The following is a 17,887-nucleotide window of genomic DNA, read 5'->3' on the forward strand; positions in this document are numbered from 1 at the left end:
GCCCTTGGGTTATATAACTAAATAACTGAAAACTTCCACAGACTGAAGAAAATCAACTTTATTTGAGTTTTCATTCCTTGATTCCATTGACTAGCACTGTTGTGGCTTCCTTTTGTGCTTTCTCTATATTTAGGTGGAATTAAGGTATATATAAAAAAGAGAATGGCCTTTAAATCCTGGTTTTGAGTCTTGGCTTCAAGATTACAGAGTGTGCAAATTGTTTATCCTCAATGAGTCACAGTAGCAGTAAATTGTAGATCATATCTATTAGTAGGGTTTTGGTGAGAATTAGAATTATATCAGTTACTAAGCAATGCCTGTCACATGGTAGTAAGTCAACAATTAGCTTATGTATTTTACAGTTTTAACCAAGGTATTTGAAGGTGCTGGGAGATGTCAACTCTGAATATCATTATAAATCACAAATTAACCATACTTTTTTTTTTACCATGAATCAAAGCATCTCATACTCATGATAGCTCTTTGTGGGAATGGATGTTCATATATGTCATTTAAGAGAGGCAACTCAAAATATACCAAGAAATTACTAATAAAACAAGTATAATTTCTTTAGATCAAGTTAAGATTTACATGATACTCTTATAACCTCTATATTACTCGCATTTTGAGCTTGAATTAAAAATTATTTGATTAAAACAGCATTTATTCTTAAAATACTTATTAAGGTAAGTCAGAAGTTAAGGAAAGGAAGAATTGAGTGAATTGAGCACATGTAACTGTCCATGTTTTACAATACAAGTTCATATTGTTGGCATTTAAATGTGATGATTTGCTTCATAAAGTCAAACATAAATACAAAAATAGAAGACTTGTTTTCTAACCATATGATACACATATTATATTTCACAGGATTCTATCTAATTGACTAAATATTTGGCATTGAATGATTCACTATAATTATCCTAAATTCAGTCCTGTTCAATAAGAGTAGTCAATAATTATCTATTGACCACTTTTCCATTTTATATTTTTTAGGAATGAAAATAAGTGCATCATCATGAATTGGGCAAATGAGAGCTCCCTGAGAGAATTTGTACTACTGGGCTTTTCAGACAAGCCCTGGCTGCAAAAGCCCCTTTTTGTGTTACTATTAATATCATACACAACCACCATCTTTGGCAATGTGTCCATCATGATAGTCTGCATTCTGGATCCCAAGCTTCACACTCCCATGTATTTCTTTCTTGCTAATCTGTCCATCTTAGATCTCTGTTACACCACAAGCACAGTCCCTCATATGCTGACGAATATTTCTCACAACAAGAAGACCATCAGCTATGCTGGCTGTGTGGCCCAGCTCATCACCTTCCTGGCCCTGGGTGCTACTGAGTGTCTCCTCCTTGCTGTTATGTCCTTTGACAGGTACGTGGCGATTTGCAGACCCCTCCACTATGTTGTCATCATGAACCCTTGGTTCTGCTTGAGGATGATAGCCTTCTCCTGGTTCACTGGCTTCAGCAACTCAGTGCTGCAGTCCTCCTTGACCCTTAACATGCCACGGTGTGGTCATCAAGAAGTGGACCACTTTTTCTGTGAGGTTCCTGCCCTTCTCAAGTTGTCCTGTGCTGACACAAAGCCTATTGTTGCTGAGCTTTTTTTCTTCAGCGTGTTAATTCTGCTAATTCCAGTGACATTGATCCTCATCTCCTATGGCTTCATAGCTCAAGCAGTATTGAGAATCAAATCGGCAGAAGGACGACGAAAAGCTTTTGGGACGTGTGGGTCTCACATGGTTGTAGTCTCTCTCTTTTTTGGAACAAGCATATACATGTATCTACAACCACCTTCTTCCACCTCTAAGGACTGGGGGAAAATCGTTTCTCTCTTCTATGGGATATTCACACCCATGTTAAACCCCCTCATCTATAGCCTTAGAAATAAAGATATGAAGGAGGCCTTTAAGAAGCTGATGCTATTAACATTTTACTATAAGAAGTAAGAAGTGTTCCATCATGATGAGAATCTTCAAGTCTCATTTTCTCTTGAAAATAGTAATAATGTTCAAACTGAATTTTATGTTTTTCAGGCTCTTACAAGTTTATGGAATTAGGCCAACAGTTAGAGTAGTCTTCCTTGCTTCAGGAAGTAATGCTTGGACCATAAATAAATTTTTTTTAATTAAAAATTCCTTTGCTTTCTATAAGGTTCCTCAGTGTACTTTGTTTTTGAGGCCAAGTCATGCTAATTCCCTCCTGTCAATGCCTGACTATTCAGAACACTTGGATGGTTTACCTTCCCACTTATATACTACATGTTAGAGAACTATCTTGTCTATCACCTTGGTTAGGGATTTCCACGTCTTTCTGACTAAATAACCAGCAATCATAAGCAAGAAGTAGTCCCATTGCACAGAAGTCCTCATATGCACCCTTCAGAAATGTTCCAAGCATGTAGTCTGTCTCAAATCTAGTAATAGCTTTAAACTAGCTAAGTGTGTGCATCTCACCCTAGAAACTGGACATATCAGTTGAATTTTTAAATATTTATTTTTCACTGTGCTGGGTCTTTGTTGCCACACACAGGCTTTCTCTAGTTGCACCGAGCAGTGCCTACACTGCTGTTGCGATGAGAGGACTTCTCATTGCAGTGGCTTCTCTTGTTGTGGAGCACAAATTCTAGGGCATGTGGGCTTCAGTAGTTGCGGCACACAGGCTTAGCTGCTCTGTGGCACATGGGATCTTCTCGGGTCAGGGATCAAACCAGTATCCCTTGCATCGCGAGGTGGGTTCTTAACCACTGGGCCATCAATGAAGCCCTCAGTTGAATTTTATTTCCAACCTTCTTTTTAATTCATTCTTTTATTTCTGATTAATTATATTTTTTCTCCTTTCTTCCTTCATTCCCCAAATCTTACTTGTCCCAAGCTCTGCACCAAGCACACAGTTCTGCCCGAAATTATGACGCTATTTATAAAAATGTTAACAGGAAATTTTTCTAACATTGATTTGAATTAATTCACTTTATTTGGGTCAGTTCAGTTCAGTCGCTCAGTCATGACCACTCTTTGCGACCCCATGAATCGCAGCACACCAGGCCTCCCTGTCCATCACCATCTCCTGGAGTTCACTCAGACTCACGTCCATCGAGTCTGTGATGCCATCCAGCCATCTCATCCTCGGTCATCCCCTTCTCCTCCTGCCCCCAATCCTTCCCAGCATCAGAGTCTTTTCCAATGAGTCAACTCTTCACATGAGGTGGCCAAAGTACTGGAGTTTCAGCTTTAGCATCATTCCTTCCAAAGAAATCCCAGGGCTGATCTCCTTCAGAATGGACTGGTTGGATCTCCTTGCAGTCCAAGGGACTCTCAAGAGTCTTCTCCAACACCACACTTCAAAAGCATCAATTCTTCAGCACTCAGCGTTCTTCACAGTCCAACTCTCACATCCATACATGATCACAGAAAAAACCATAGCCTTGATTAGACGGACCTTAGTCTGCAAAGTAATGTCTCTGCTTTTGAATATACTATCTAGGTTGGTCATAACTTTTCTTCCAAGGAGTAAGCGTCTTTTAATTTCATGGCTGCAGTCACCATCTGCAGTGATTTGGGAGCCCCCAAAAAAATAAAGTCTGACACTGTTTCCACTGTTTCCCCATCTATTTCCCATGAAGAGCTGGGACCAGAGGCCATGATCTTCATTTTCTGAATGTTGACCTTTAAGCCAACTTTTTCACTCTCCTCTTTCACTTTCATCAAGAGGCTTTTTAGCTCCTCTTCACTTTCTGCCATACGGGTGGTGTCATCTGCATATCTGATGTTATTGATATTTCTCCCAGGAATCTTGATTCTAGCTTCTGTTTCTTCCAGTCCAGCGTTTCTCATGATGTACTCTGCATATAAGTTAAATAAGCAGGGTGACAATATACAGCCTTGACGTTCTCCTTTTCCTATTTGGAACCAGTCTGTTGTTCCATGTCCAGTTCTAACTGTTGCTTCCTGACCTGCATACAGATTTCTCAAGAGGCAGGTTAGGTGGTCTGGTATTCCCATCTCTCTCAGAATTTTCCACAGTTTATTGTCATCCACACAGTCAAAGGCTTTGGCATAGTCAATAAAGCAGAAATAGATATTTTTCTGGAACTCTCTTGCTTTTTCCATGATTCAGTGAATGTTGACAATTTGATCTCTGGTTCCTCTGCCTTTTCTAAAACCAGCTTAAACATCAGGGAGTTCATGGTTCACGTATTGGTGAAGCCTGGCTTGGAGAATTTTGAACATTACTAGCATGTGAGATGAGTGCAATTGTGCAGTAGTTTGAGCATTCTTTGGCATTGCCTTTATTTGGAATTGGAATGAAAACTGACCTTTTCCTGTGGCCACTGCTGAGTTTTCCAAATGTGCTGGCATATTGAGTGCAGCACTTTCACAGCATCATCTTTCAGGATTTGAAACAGCTCAACTGGAATTCCATCACCTCCACTAGCTTTGTTCATAGTGATGCTTTCTAAGGCCCACTTGACTTCACATTCCAAGATGTCTGGCTCTAGATGAGTGATCACATCATCATGATTTTTCTGGGTCGTGAAGATCTTTTTTGTACAGTTCTTCCATGTATTCTTGCCACCTCTTCTTAATATCTTCTGCTTCTGTTCAGTCCAGACCATTTCTGTCCTTTATCAAGCCCATCTTTGCATGAAATGTTCCCTTGGTATCTCTAATTTTCTTGAAGAGATCTCTAGTCTTTCCCATTCTGTTGTTTTCCTCTATTTCTTTGCATTGATCACTGAAGAAGGCTTTCTTATCTCTTCTTGTTATTCTTTGGAACTCTGCATTCAGATGCTTATATCTTTCCTTTTCTCCTTTGCTTTTTGCCTCTCTTCTTTTCACAGCTATTTGTAAGGCCTCCCCAGGCAGCCATTTTGCTTTTTTGCATTTCTTTTCCATGGGGATGGTCTTGATCCCTGTCTCCTGTACAATGTCACGAACCTCATTCCATAGTTCATCAGGCACTCTGTCCATCAGATCTAGGCCCTTAAATTTATTTCTCACTTCCACTGTATAATCATAAGGGATTTGATTTAGGTCATACCTGAATGGTCTAGCAGTTTTCCCTACTTTCTTCAATTTGAGTCTGAATTTGGTAATAAGGAGTTCATTATCTGAGCCACAGTCAGCTCCTGGTCTTGTTTTTGCTGACTGTATAGAGCTTCTCCATCTTTGGCTGCAAAGAATATAATTAATCTGATTTCAGTGTCGACCATCTGGTGATGTCCATGTGTAGAGTCTTCTCTTGTGTTATTGGAAGAGGGTGTTTGCTATGACCAGTGCATTTTCTTGGCAAAACTCTATTAGTCTTTGCCCTGCTTGCTTCATTTTGCATTCCAAAGCCAAATTTGCCTGTTACTCCAGGTGTTTCTTGACTTCCTACTTTTGCATTCCAGTCCCCTATAATGAAAAGGACATCTTTTTTGGGTGTTAGTTCTAAAAGGTCTTGTAGGTCTTCATAAAACCGTTCAACTCCAGCTTCTTCAGTGTTACTGGTTGGGGCATAGACTTGGATAACTGTGATATTGAATGGTTTGCCTTGGAGAGGAACAGAGATCATTCTGTCGTTTTTGAGATTGCATCCAAGTACTGCATTTCGGACTCTTTTGTTGACCATCATGGCTACTCCATTTCTTCTGAGGGATTCCTTCCTGCAGTGTAGATATAATGGTCATCTGAGTTAAATTCACCCATTCCAGTCCATTTTATTTCACTGATTCCTAGAATCTCAATGTTCACCCTTGCCATGTCTTGTTTGACCACTTCCAATTTGCCTTGATTCATGGACCTGACATTCCAGGTTCCTATGCAATATTGCTCTTTACAGCATCGGATCTTGCTTCTATCACCAGTCACATCCACAACTGTGTATTGTTTTTGCTTTCGCTCCATCCCTTCATTCTTTCTGGAGTTATTTCTCCACTGATCTCCAGTAGCATATTGGGCACCTACTGACCTGGGGAGTTCCTCGTTCAGTATCCTATCATTTTGCCTTTTCGTACTGTTCATGGGGTTCTCAAGGCAAGAATACTGAAGTGGCTTGCCATTCCCTTCTCCAGTGGACCACGTTCTGTCAGACCTCTCCACCATGACCCACCCATCTTGGGTTGCCCCACAGGAATGGCTTGATTTCGTTGAGTTAGACAAGGCTGTGGTCCTAGTGTGATTAGATTGACTAGTTTTCTGTGAGCATGGTTTCAGTGTGTCTGCCCTCTGATGCCCTCTTGTAACACCTACCATCTTACTTGGGTTTCTCTTAACTTGGACGTGGGGTATCTCTTCACCGCTGCTCCTGCAAAGCACAGCCACTGCTCCTTACCTTGGACGAGGGGTCTCTCCTTACTGCTGCCGTTCCTGACCTTCAACGTGGGTAGTCACTCAGTAAGCATTTATTGATCACTAGGTAACACTAGACCAGAGAGAAAACAATCAGAGTTCCTCTACTAAAAAATATTCTAGTTCGCAGAGGAAACGACTCTTAAACTCAGATACTTAGATGATTACTTGCAGTTAGTAATGTAAGGGCATAGATGGGACAACATTTTAGGAAACAGAGAATAGGTTACAAAACACATACAAAAGGAGGCTGGAGATGATAACTGAAAAGTTTGGACTTTATCCAGTTGTGAAAGCAGAATACTTAGAGCACAGAAGGTAGCAGTAGCGCAAACTATCTAAAAACACAAGTAAAGACTACAGCAGAATATATAATAAGCATGTGTTTACTAAATGTGACATTTCAAATAAATGGGAAAGGGAAAAATTTAATTATATGGAGTATAAAATGTTTGTTTAGCACAAAAAGAAAGCAATAAGCATTTCAAGACACCGTAAATGAATGAATACCATTATATCTCAGTATAGGTGCCTTTTAAAAATTTTCCCAACCATTCTGTATCACTGCCATCACTTTTTGGCTATATGATGGACATTTCCAGCTCAACACAACCAAAAGTTGAACACCTGCTCTCTCCACCAGAAAGCCTTCTTCTAAAGCTCACTATTTTAGTAAATGGATTCACTTGTGAATTTGCAAATCAGAAACCATTAGCCATATCTTAAACCATCCCCTGCATAATTTTCCACATCAAAACCATTAGGAAGACAAATCAGTCATTCCTCTTTTGTACCTCCCACCCCTCCATTCCTTTCCATCTTCGCACTCCTGGTTCCATCCTCTTTTATCTAGACCTACCTTATTACCCTGGAGAAGGAAATGGCAATCCACTCCAGTACTCTTGCCTGGAGAATCCCATGGAGGGAGGAGCCTGGTAGGCCACAGTCCATGGGGTCGCAAAGAGTCGGACACGACTGAGCAACTTCACTTTCACTTTCACCTTATTACCCAGTCTATCTTTACGCATTCCTGCCAACTCTGCAACACACTTTAGGAAATACAGCCAGGGCCACCATTTCAATGCACATATGATCATTCCACTCTTCCTACTTGCACTAGAGATTATCCATGGCTTTCCATTGCTCATGAGTTAAACATAAATATTTATTTCCCAGCCATATAGCCTTCTGTCTTGCACTGAGCATTTTTCCTCAAAGCACAGAATATTTGAGCATTCTTATCTTTCCATGCCTGGCATGCTGCTGATCATGGGGTTGCAAAGAGTTGGACACAACTGAGCAACTGAACTACAACAAATCTTTCCACCTAAAATACTCTTCCCACCTATCTGTATCTAATTACTAATTGCTCAGATCTCATCATTTATTAGAAAATCTTTTTGTGGTCTCCCTGATTTAATCAAATACCCACAAATTTACTTGCTCACCAAACCTCTCATTTGGGGCATTTATCCCTCTAAGTGATCATTTGATAATTACTTTTACCTACTACTAGACTGTAACAAAGAGAAAAGTTTGATTTTCCTCACCAAGACCCTCACAAAACTTAATTTTGGAGACAAAAATTAAAATATCAGTTGTTAAATCTATGGATAATTTTAGCTAATATCCAAATTTTCACTTATTCTTTTAAAACAATTTTCAGAGATATAAAACTCTCTGGGGTGAGGAAAATGGTCATATGAAATTCCATGGTGGGATATAAACTTAAATTCTCAAAGGCTAAAGAAATTGAATTTCTCTGTAGAAAATGAAAACCTAGTGATTGTCACGTATAGTTATTAGTACACTTTTCTCTTTTAAAAATTACATAAATGCATTACCTCAATTTTGGGGAAAGCAAACAGTTTTATGGAAGAGAATTCATCCTTAAATTTACGATATTTAACTTCATCGTTGTTGGCATATTAGTTTATCCCTCTAGGAATAATGGTTATGGTTTCTTTTTATGTGCATTATATGTTACTAGTATACCTAGATTCTTTTTATTAAAATAAAGTTTCTTTAAATTTTGTAGTACTTTATAGCGTTCAAAAGTTTCACAAATACATCATTCCATAAAATCACATAGAAACCCTTTTTATCCCTATGCCTATATTGCACTTTCCACTTTCCTCTACTCACTGATAACTACTAGTTTGCTCTCTGTATCTGTGAGTCTGCTTCTTTTATGCCTCAGTCACTAGTTTTCGTGTTTTTTAGATCCCTCACATAAGTGATATCATACAATATTTGCCTTTCTTTATCTGACCTATTTCACATAATGCCCTCCAAGTCCATCCATATTGCTGGAGATGGCAAATTTTAATTCTTTTTGCTATATCTCCTCAAGCAAGGGAAACGAAGGCAAAATTTTTAAGGGGAGACGACATCAAACAAAAAAATCCTTTCCACAACAAAGGAAACTATCAACAAAACAAAAAGACTGCCTACCAAATGGGAGAAAATATTTGCAAACAATATATGTGACAAGAAGTTAATACTCAAAATTTACAAAGAAAGCATAACTCAAAAAATCTGATTTAAAAAATGGGCAGAGAACCTAAATAGACATTTTCCAAAAAACTCCATACAGATGACTTACACTCAAAAGATGCTCAGAACCACTAGCCATTAGATAGAGGCAAATCAAAACCACAATGAGATATCTCCTCACACCTATCAGAATGGCTATTATCAGACGGACAACAAATAACAAATGTTGGTGAGGATGTGGATAAAAGGGAACCCTCAGGCACTGTTGGTGGAAATGTATGTTGGTTTAGCCACAGTGAAAAACATAGGGAAATTCCTCAGAAACTTAAAACCAGAAAATTAAAATTAAAAAAAAAATTATAGAGCAAAACATTGTCTCAGAAAATAAATAGAACTACCATATAATCCAGAAATTCTACTCCTGGGTATTTATCCAAAGGAAAAAAAAAATCACTAATTCAAAAAGATATATGTAAAACTGATTCACTTTGCTCTACAGTAGAAACTAACATAACATTGGAAATCCAATAAAAGTTAATTTAAAAATTAAAAACTAAAGAAGTACCTCCAACCACCCCACCCCCCAAAAAAGACATATGCTCCCTTATGTTCATTTGCAGATTAATTTACAATTTCCAAGACATGGAATCAGCCTACATGCCCATCAGTAGATGGATAGATAAATAAGATAGAATATATATACAATAGACTATTACTTAGACAAAGAATAAAATCTTGCCATTTGTGACAACATAGATGGGCCTAGAGGATATTATGAAAAGTGAAACAAATCAGATAGAGAAAGTGTGATTTCACTGATATGTGGAATCTAAAAATAGTACAAATATACAGACATGACTAAACAGAAACAGAGTCCAAGATACAGAGAACAAATAGGTAGTTGCCAGATGGGAGGGGGTTGGAGGGAGGAAAAAGTAGCTGAGGGAAATTAAGGCACAAATTTACAGTTACACAATAAATGCATCATGGGTATAAAATGTACAATGTGAAGCCTATAGTCAATAGCTGTGTAATAGCTTCATATGATGATAAATGGTAACTAGATTTACTGTGGTGATCATTTTGAAATACATAAAAATATGCTGTGCACCAAGAACACATTCAGTGTTGTAGTTCAGTTATATTTCAACAACAAACTCATAGAAACAGAGATCAGGTTTGTTGTTATTAGGGGCAAGGTATGGGGTAGAAGAGAATTGAATAAAAGTGCTCAAAATGTACACATTTCCAATTATAATATAAATAAGTTATAAGGATGTAATGCACAACAGGATTAATATAATTAATATTGCTGTATGTTATATATTAAAGTTGTTAAGAGAGTAAGTCCTCAGAGTTCTCAGGGCAAGAAAAAATATTTTTAATTTCTTTTACTTTGTATCTTTGTGAGATAGTGAATGTACACTAAATTTACTGTGGTCATCATTTCATGATATATCATTATGCTGTACAACTTAAACTTATACAATGCTCTATGTCAATTATATCTCAATAAAACTGACAAAATTAAAATATAGATGTTAAAATCAGACAGAATCAGAAGTTATTGTTTTATTAAATATTGATGTCTTTGTTTCTTAATGGAATCTATATAAAAATAACTATATTTTCCAAGATAACACAAAGTTACTGATTTCAATTCTTCATCTTCTAGCATGCACTGCTATGCTATATTATGGGCACAGAGAAAATTCTTCCAGTGAAGAATCACATTAAATGACATTAAATTGAGCAAAGTTCTCTTTTATACACTCCAGTCATTGATGTAGATTTCTAGGTTTTATCAATTTCTCTATTATAATCTACATTTGGACATTTCATTTGATATTCAAAAATTTATATAATGATCTATCACTTAACTATTATACCTTAAATTTTATTTTATTTGTACCATTGAAGAAATACATTTATGTGTTTGATAATAAAGCTGTTATCTATATCATTCATATAATCCTGATTTGAATCTGATAGTGAAGTTTCTGAATACACCCATATGATTTCTACTATATTGATTATTCTACTTTCAGAATTGCTATTAAGAAAAAGAAAAAGAATGATCAATGACAGCTACTCCTTGGATTCACAGGTCAGCCTCAGATGAGATGATTATTTTTGGGTGGTATTTTTCTTCTACATCATTGCCCTGATTGGAAATATGGCCATCATCCTGCTATCTTTTCTCAATGACCATCTCCAAACTCCCAAGTACTACTTCCTTAGAAGTTTGGCCACTTTGGATCTCTGTTATACCACAAACATAGTCCCTCAAATGTTGGTCAATATCTGGGGCAAAGACAAGTGAATTACCTTTGGTGGCTGTGCTTTCCAACTTTTCACTGATATGGTTCTCTGCTCAGTTGAATGTATCCTTCTGGCTGTGATGTCTTATGATAGGTTCAGCGCTGTCTGCAGGCCTCTGCACTATATGACCATAATGAACTCCCAACTTTGCCAGGGCCTTGTAGGCACTGCCTGGGTGTTTGGTGTTATTAATTGCATGATACTTTCCCCCTATGCCATGAGTCTTCCTCGATGCCAAAATCACCACCTGGATTACTTCTTTTGTGAAATGTCTGCAATGATCAAGATTGCATGTGTGGACACGATGGCCATGGAGGCAACCACATTTGCCATGTGCCTGGTTATCGTTCTTGCTCCTCTTCTTCTCATTCTGGTTTCTTATGGCTTCATTGCTGTAGCTGTGCTCAAGATCAAATCTGCAACAGGAAGGCAAAAAGCATTTGGGACCTGTTCCTCCCATCTCATTGTGGTATCCATCTTCTATGGAATTGTTATCTATATGTATATCCAGCCAGGAAACAGTCCAAATCAAAATGAGGGTAAACTTCTCAGTACCTGTCATTCCATTGTTATTCTCAGCATGAACCCACTGATCTATACTCTAAGGAATAAGGAGTTCAAGGGGGCCATAAAAAGACTGATTGGGAAAAGGAAAGTTCTGTGGAAACAATAGGACACTGATTCTTCCTCCCAGAAATTTCTATTATGGAAATGTGTCCTTTACAACCTTTATATGTAGACAATTTATGTTGTGGAAATATATAAAAATTATTATCAAATCTAATGCATTGATGAATAACTAATGTATGATGACACATAAACTGAGGTACCAACACTGTAGTGTTGGAAAAGACTCCTGAGAGTCCCTTGGACTGCAACGAGATCCAACCAGTCCATCTTAAAGGAAAGCAGTCCTGAATGTTCATTGGAAGGATTGATGTTGAAGCTGAAACTCCAATACTTTAGCCACCTGATGCGAAGAACTGACTCATTTGAAAAGACCCTGATGCTGGAAAGATTGAAGGCGGGTGGAGAAGGAGACGACAGAGGATGAGATGGTTGGACAGCATCACCTACTCAAAGGACATGAGTTTAAGTAAACTCCAGGAGTTGTGATGGACAGGGAGGTCTGGCGTGCTGCAGTCCATGGGGTTACAAAGAGTCTGACATGACTGAGTGACTGAACTGAACTGAACTGAAGCAACACTAAAAATAATTTACTGTATGCACTATATACTTAGATCATACATGGCCAAACTTTACTTACATTCCTCAGTTAATTGCCATATTTTCCTTTCATTATGCTAACTAGATATTCTCATAATCTTAAGGGGTTAAAAGCAGCTCTTTATTGACAGCAGTAAAACCACTATTAACCAAGAAGACCAAGAGATTTAGTTATCAATCATCTTCATAGTGGTGCAATGTTAATTGACCACACCAAAAATTTCTTTCCTCTGATATGTTCCTCTATCCATATAATTACTCAAAAAAGTAACTGTGATCACAAAATGAAAGATATTTTATGTCACACACCAGTAACCATCTTTAAGATGTCAATACTAATGCTTTTATTTTTCTCCTGATTTTCCAAATTTCTTATTTTAGAAAGAATTTCTTATTTTTCCAAATTTCTTATTTCTTATTTTAGGGGTCAGCATAGGGGTATAACCTGTTTTGAGAAAAGGTAAAATTTTTGCTCTGGAAATGGAAAAATTGGCACAAAGAAAGGTGATTTTAGCGGTCACTGAAATGTCCTCTTTTCTTTATCTGGAGAACTATCTATTTAGGCCTTCCACCCATTTTTGGACTGGGTGTTTATTTTTTTGATATTGAGTTGCATGAGGTGTTTGTATATTTTGGTGATTAACCCTTTGTCAGTTACTTTATTTGCAAATATTTTCTGCCATACTGAGGGCTGTGTTTTCATCTTGTTTATGGCTTTCCTTTGCTGTGCAAAGCTTTTATGTTTAGTTAGGTCCCGTTTGTGGAAAGGACGGCCTCTAGACTATGAGCTCAGGCAACCAATAGTCAGAGGGTTAAATCTGAAACAGTGAGCCTATGTGCCTACAAAAGGTATTTAAAGGAAGAACAGGATTTTTCTCAGCAGAATGCCCTCTGCCGTATGACCTACTCTTCCCATGGCCAACATCTACAATTACCTTTTCTGTCAACTACTTTCATACCTGTCATCCTGTTAACCCTTTGCAATAAATCTAGGAGATATCTTTAGCCCCGTCACTTGGATCACGCATTGAAAAACAGACACTCCTTCTGGTGGAGAATGTTTTTCTGCTTCCCAGGTCCTAGGGTCGACCTCCACGCGGGTGTGGACACTGGCTCCTGTTGGGGAACGGTACACAGCTATTACAGTCGGGGACCTCAGGGCCCTTGGAGGCAGGTTTGGGACCACAGCGTCTTTCCTGTATGGTTGTTGTGAGGTAGTGTGCAGAGTTTTTAAATCACGTATTCATAAAGATATTTTGTAATTACTAAATGAAATCTTACTATGTCTCCTGCTTTACAATCTACTATTTTGTGTTTAGAAATATTAATCTACATCATAATTTAAAATGCCCATGAAATATCCCTGTATACAGATATAACAAGATACTAAATTTATTCCTGTTTCTGAGCATGTGTTTCCAGTTCCTCACTATTCTACACGCTTCCGTGAGTGTGTTGTTACGTCATGTACCCCTGAGACGTGGTGACAAGAATACCAAGACAGGTGGCACTCTGCAGTGTTCTTTCCGAAAACCCACAGCCCCACTCTAATCATGAGAAAAATACTAAATTGACACAAACCGAGGGACATTCTGTAAAATACCTCACAGTATGCCTCAAACTATCAATATCATTTAAAAAAAGGAAAAAAGGAGACAGAAACTGTCACAGAGCAGAAGATGGTGAGACGTAACAGTAAATGCAATATGTGGCATCCTAGATTGGATCCTGGGACAGAAAGAGGACACTAAGGGAATAACTGGTCAAATCTAAATGAAGTCTGAAGTCTACTTAATAGTAATGCATTTAAGATTCTACATACAAGTGATACAAATGAACTTATTTACAGAACAGAAACAGACCCATAGACAGAGAAAACAAACTTATGGTCACCAAACAGAAAAACAGGGGGAGGAGTAAATAGGAGTTTGGCATTAATGTATATATACTACTATATATAAAATAGATAATTAACAAGGACCTACTGTACAGCACAGGGAATTCTATTCAATATTGTAAATCAACAATACTCCAATATAAAATAAAAATGAAATTAAGAAATGAATGTTCTTTCAGACCCAGGGTTGTGTGTAGAAGTGAGCTTTTTAGGCTATAATTTTATGTTGTCAACTAAGATTTTCTACCTTAAGTCTTTTCACAGTGCAGTCTCACGCATGTCTAGTGATCAAACAATAGACTGTATCTTTCAAATATCATTTAGCTCAGTGGTTTCTTCTTAGCTTTTTCTAGAAGTCATTTCAGGGTTAGGAACTCTTCCATTGATAATGCCTCATTTCCTGTTCCTGTTGTTCTAAATGAGTCAGATAATTCACCGCAGGCCATATTCACAGAGAGATAGGGGTTTTTTTCAGCTATTTGCAGTAGTGGGCATCCTTTTCCTGCATTGTTCCACACCTGTCTGGCCTTCTCTAATTACAGAGTCTTTTTCTATTTTATGATCTATATTTCAGAGGTCAGATTTTAAAATGAAGTTTGCATTTATGCTTTTATTATTTTCCTTCTTGAGGCAGTTTCTCAGAGAGGGAGATGTAATGATTTTTCATCATACTAGTAATAAAATTTTAATCTGCCATTATAAATAACCTAAGGATCACTGACAAGGCTTACATTTTCTGATGCAGTTACTAAAACTATCCAACAGCAAAAACTGCTGAATATTATTTGGAATTACATATGTATAAAATGGCAATTTCGAGCTTGGGTGGCGGGAGGAGCAGCCGAGGTCAGGCTACTCAGCTTCGCAAAGGTTCTAGGCTCACCATGGCCATCAGGCAGGTTCTTGCCTGCCCCGACGCCAAGATGCCCAAGAGGAAGGTCTGCTCCACCGAGGGGTCGGCAAAGGAGGAGCCCAAGAGGAGACTGGGGAGGTTGTCAGCTAAACCGGCTCCTGCAAAAGTGGAAACTAAGCCAAAGAGCATATTAAAAAGCAGAGACATTACTTTGTCAACAAAGGTCCATCTAGTCAAGGCTATGGTTTTTCCAGTAGTCATGTATGGATGTGAGAGTTGTACTATTAAGAAAGCTGAGCACCAAAGAATTGATGCTTTTTGAACTGTGGGGTTGGAGAAGACTCTTGAGAGTCCCTTGGACTGCAAAAGATCCAACCAGTCCATCCTAAAGAAGGTCAGCCCTGGGTATTCTTTGAAAGGACTGATGTTGAAGCTGAAACTCCAATACTTTGGCCACCTGATGTGAAGAGCTGTCTCGTTTGAAAAACCCTGATGCTGGGAAAGATTGAGGGCAGGAGAAGAAGGGGATGACAGAAGATGAGATGGTTGGATGGCATCACTGACTGGATGGACATGAGTTTCGGTAGGCTCCGGAGTTGGTGATGGACAGGGAGGCCTGGCGTGCTGCGGTTCATGGGGTTGTAAACAGTCGGACACAACTGAGCGACTGAACTGAATTGAAGCCAAAATGGCAGCAGGAAAAGATAAATCTTTAGACAAAAAAGTGCAAACACAAGGGAAAAGAGGAGCAAGGAGAAAACAGGTGGAAGTGGCCAACCAAGAGACTAAAGAAGACTTACCTGCAGAAAATGGAGAGACTAAAAATGAGGAGAGCCCAGCCTCTGATGAAGCAGAAAAGAAAGAAGCCAAGTCTGATTAGTACCACACACCCAGTCCTGTCAGTGGGCCCTATTTCCCTTCTTGTACAATCTAGAGGAATATTCTTATCAACTATTTTGTAAATGCAAGTTTTTTAGTAGCTCTAGAAAAATTTTTTAAAAAGGAGGAAATCCCACCTCATCCCATTTTTTAAGTGTAAATTCTTTTTTTTTTTTAAGAAGTAAAATCATTTGCTGGTTGTTTGTTTTTTGTGCAACCAGAAAATAGTGGGATATTGAATACAGGAGGCTTTGTTTGTCTTGAGTGTCAGCTTAACATTCAATAGATGGGGGTAGCTTTTATATCCTATAATACAAAAGCATACTAAATGGCAATTTGGAGTCAGTTGTGCTTTTAATGCCTTGAACACTTTAAATTGTCTTCCCATATTGTTTTGGTAGAATTGTTTCCTACAGCAAACCACTCTTTGATCTTGGCTCTCCTGGTCAGGATTTTGTGCACACTATAACATCTATGGTCCTGGTAGTCCAGTTTTCCTAGTAACTTCGTTAATGTGCTGTGAACAATTGACAGTTTGATTATGTAGAGTATATGATATTAAATTGTGAATTAGTGGGACTTATGATGTAACAGAATATCAATATTTGAAGATAATTTATACTTGATATCCTGTTAAGAAAAATTTGCTCCAAATTTTATTTTTTTTTCAATTTTTTTTAATTTTTTTTTTCAGGTTTAGTTTTTTATTTTTTAAATTTTAAAATCTTTAATTCTTACATGCATTCCCAAACATGAACCCCCCCCTCCCACCTCCCTCCCCACAACATCTCTCTGGTTCATCCCCATGCACCAGCCCCAAGCATGCTGCACCCTGCGTCAGACATGGACTGGCGATTCAATTCTTCCAAATTTTAAGCTGAAAAGTCACAGAATAACTATTAAGAATCACAACTACATGATTTTTTTAGATTTTTGGTACATATGTGAAGAATTGTATACAAACTGAAATGTCTGTATAGTGATCCTCAAAACAACCAATGAAATCTCAATTATAAAAAAATGGCAATTTCCAAGGAGTATGTAATTGATCAGTGTGCCCTCAATGGGAGTAACAGGCAAACGTTTAAATAATACATATGGTTTTCAATCATAAAGCTATCTAATGATTGTCACTATAATTCTCTCACCCTTTCTGTCTGTGGTAGTGAGTCTGGTACACTTCTATGAGGTTCACCTATTGCTGAAGTTGTCCTTTTTTTGCCAAAACTAGGTATTTCGTTGTTATGAAAAATATATTTGAAAGTTTGGGTGATACAAACTAGAGGTGACAGGAAAGATAAAAAGTACAGTTACTATCATATGTAGGTTTGTGTGTCTCATCTGTATTGTTCATTATGTCTGTTACCTTGTGATAATCTATAAATTCTAGACAAACAATGTTTTTCCATATAAAGTAGGATAATAAAGCTATCAATAAAAGCATTTTATTGATCAAACCACTTACAAGAAATGTATACTGACTTGTAAAATTGTTGTAGTTATTTATTTTATCATATATCAATATTATTGGTTAACTAGGGGAACTTCTCCTGGAAGATTTTTTTTTAATGATCTTCTTCCTTGGATAATTATACAACACTCACTTAATTGCTATTTACTAACCCAGTGTCCCCAAGATCTTCCAAGACTCAACTAATTTTACCTTGGCTGGTTAGGGAAAACTACTTGTTATCTTTCACACTGAAGATTTTTTTTCTCTGAAATGTATAATGGGAAGATTCTTCTTGAATGGGTACATGAACTGCGAAAGATGACAAGCAGTGGCTGCCCCCTGCCACTATCATGTAGGATCTCAATGGCAAGTGGGAGGAAACGGTAAGAACTATGTAATGAAAACAGAGAAGGCAAT

The 17,887-nt window shown here is 37.8% G+C and overlaps 2 protein-coding genes and 1 pseudogene across 2 annotated transcripts; all 3 read left to right on the forward strand.

The window, feature by feature from the left end:
- Positions 1-1,018: 1,018 nt before the first annotated feature.
- On the forward strand, positions 1,019-1,960 carry LOC101118485 (putative olfactory receptor 2B3). The gene has a single exon (XM_004019301.3). It carries the CDS (start codon positions 1,019-1,021, stop codon positions 1,958-1,960), a length of 942 nt encoding a protein of 313 aa, XP_004019350.3.
- An 8,953-nt stretch (positions 1,961-10,913) lies between these two features.
- Positions 10,914-11,834, forward strand: LOC101118741 (putative olfactory receptor 2W6; annotated as a pseudogene).
- A 3,374-nt stretch (positions 11,835-15,208) lies between these two features.
- LOC101116262 (non-histone chromosomal protein HMG-14-like) lies at positions 15,209-16,018 on the forward strand. Its single transcript, XM_004019018.3, has 2 exons — positions 15,209-15,324; positions 15,829-16,018. The coding sequence occupies exons 1-2, from the start codon at positions 15,209-15,211 to the stop codon at positions 16,016-16,018; spliced, it is 306 nt and encodes a 101-aa protein (XP_004019067.3).
- Positions 16,019-17,887: the final 1,869 nt, after the last annotated feature.

The sequence above is a fragment of the Ovis aries genome, chromosome 20, assembly GCF_016772045.2.
Source record: "Ovis aries strain OAR_USU_Benz2616 breed Rambouillet chromosome 20, ARS-UI_Ramb_v3.0, whole genome shotgun sequence".
Classification (NCBI taxonomy): Eukaryota; Metazoa; Chordata; class Mammalia; order Artiodactyla; family Bovidae; genus Ovis; species Ovis aries.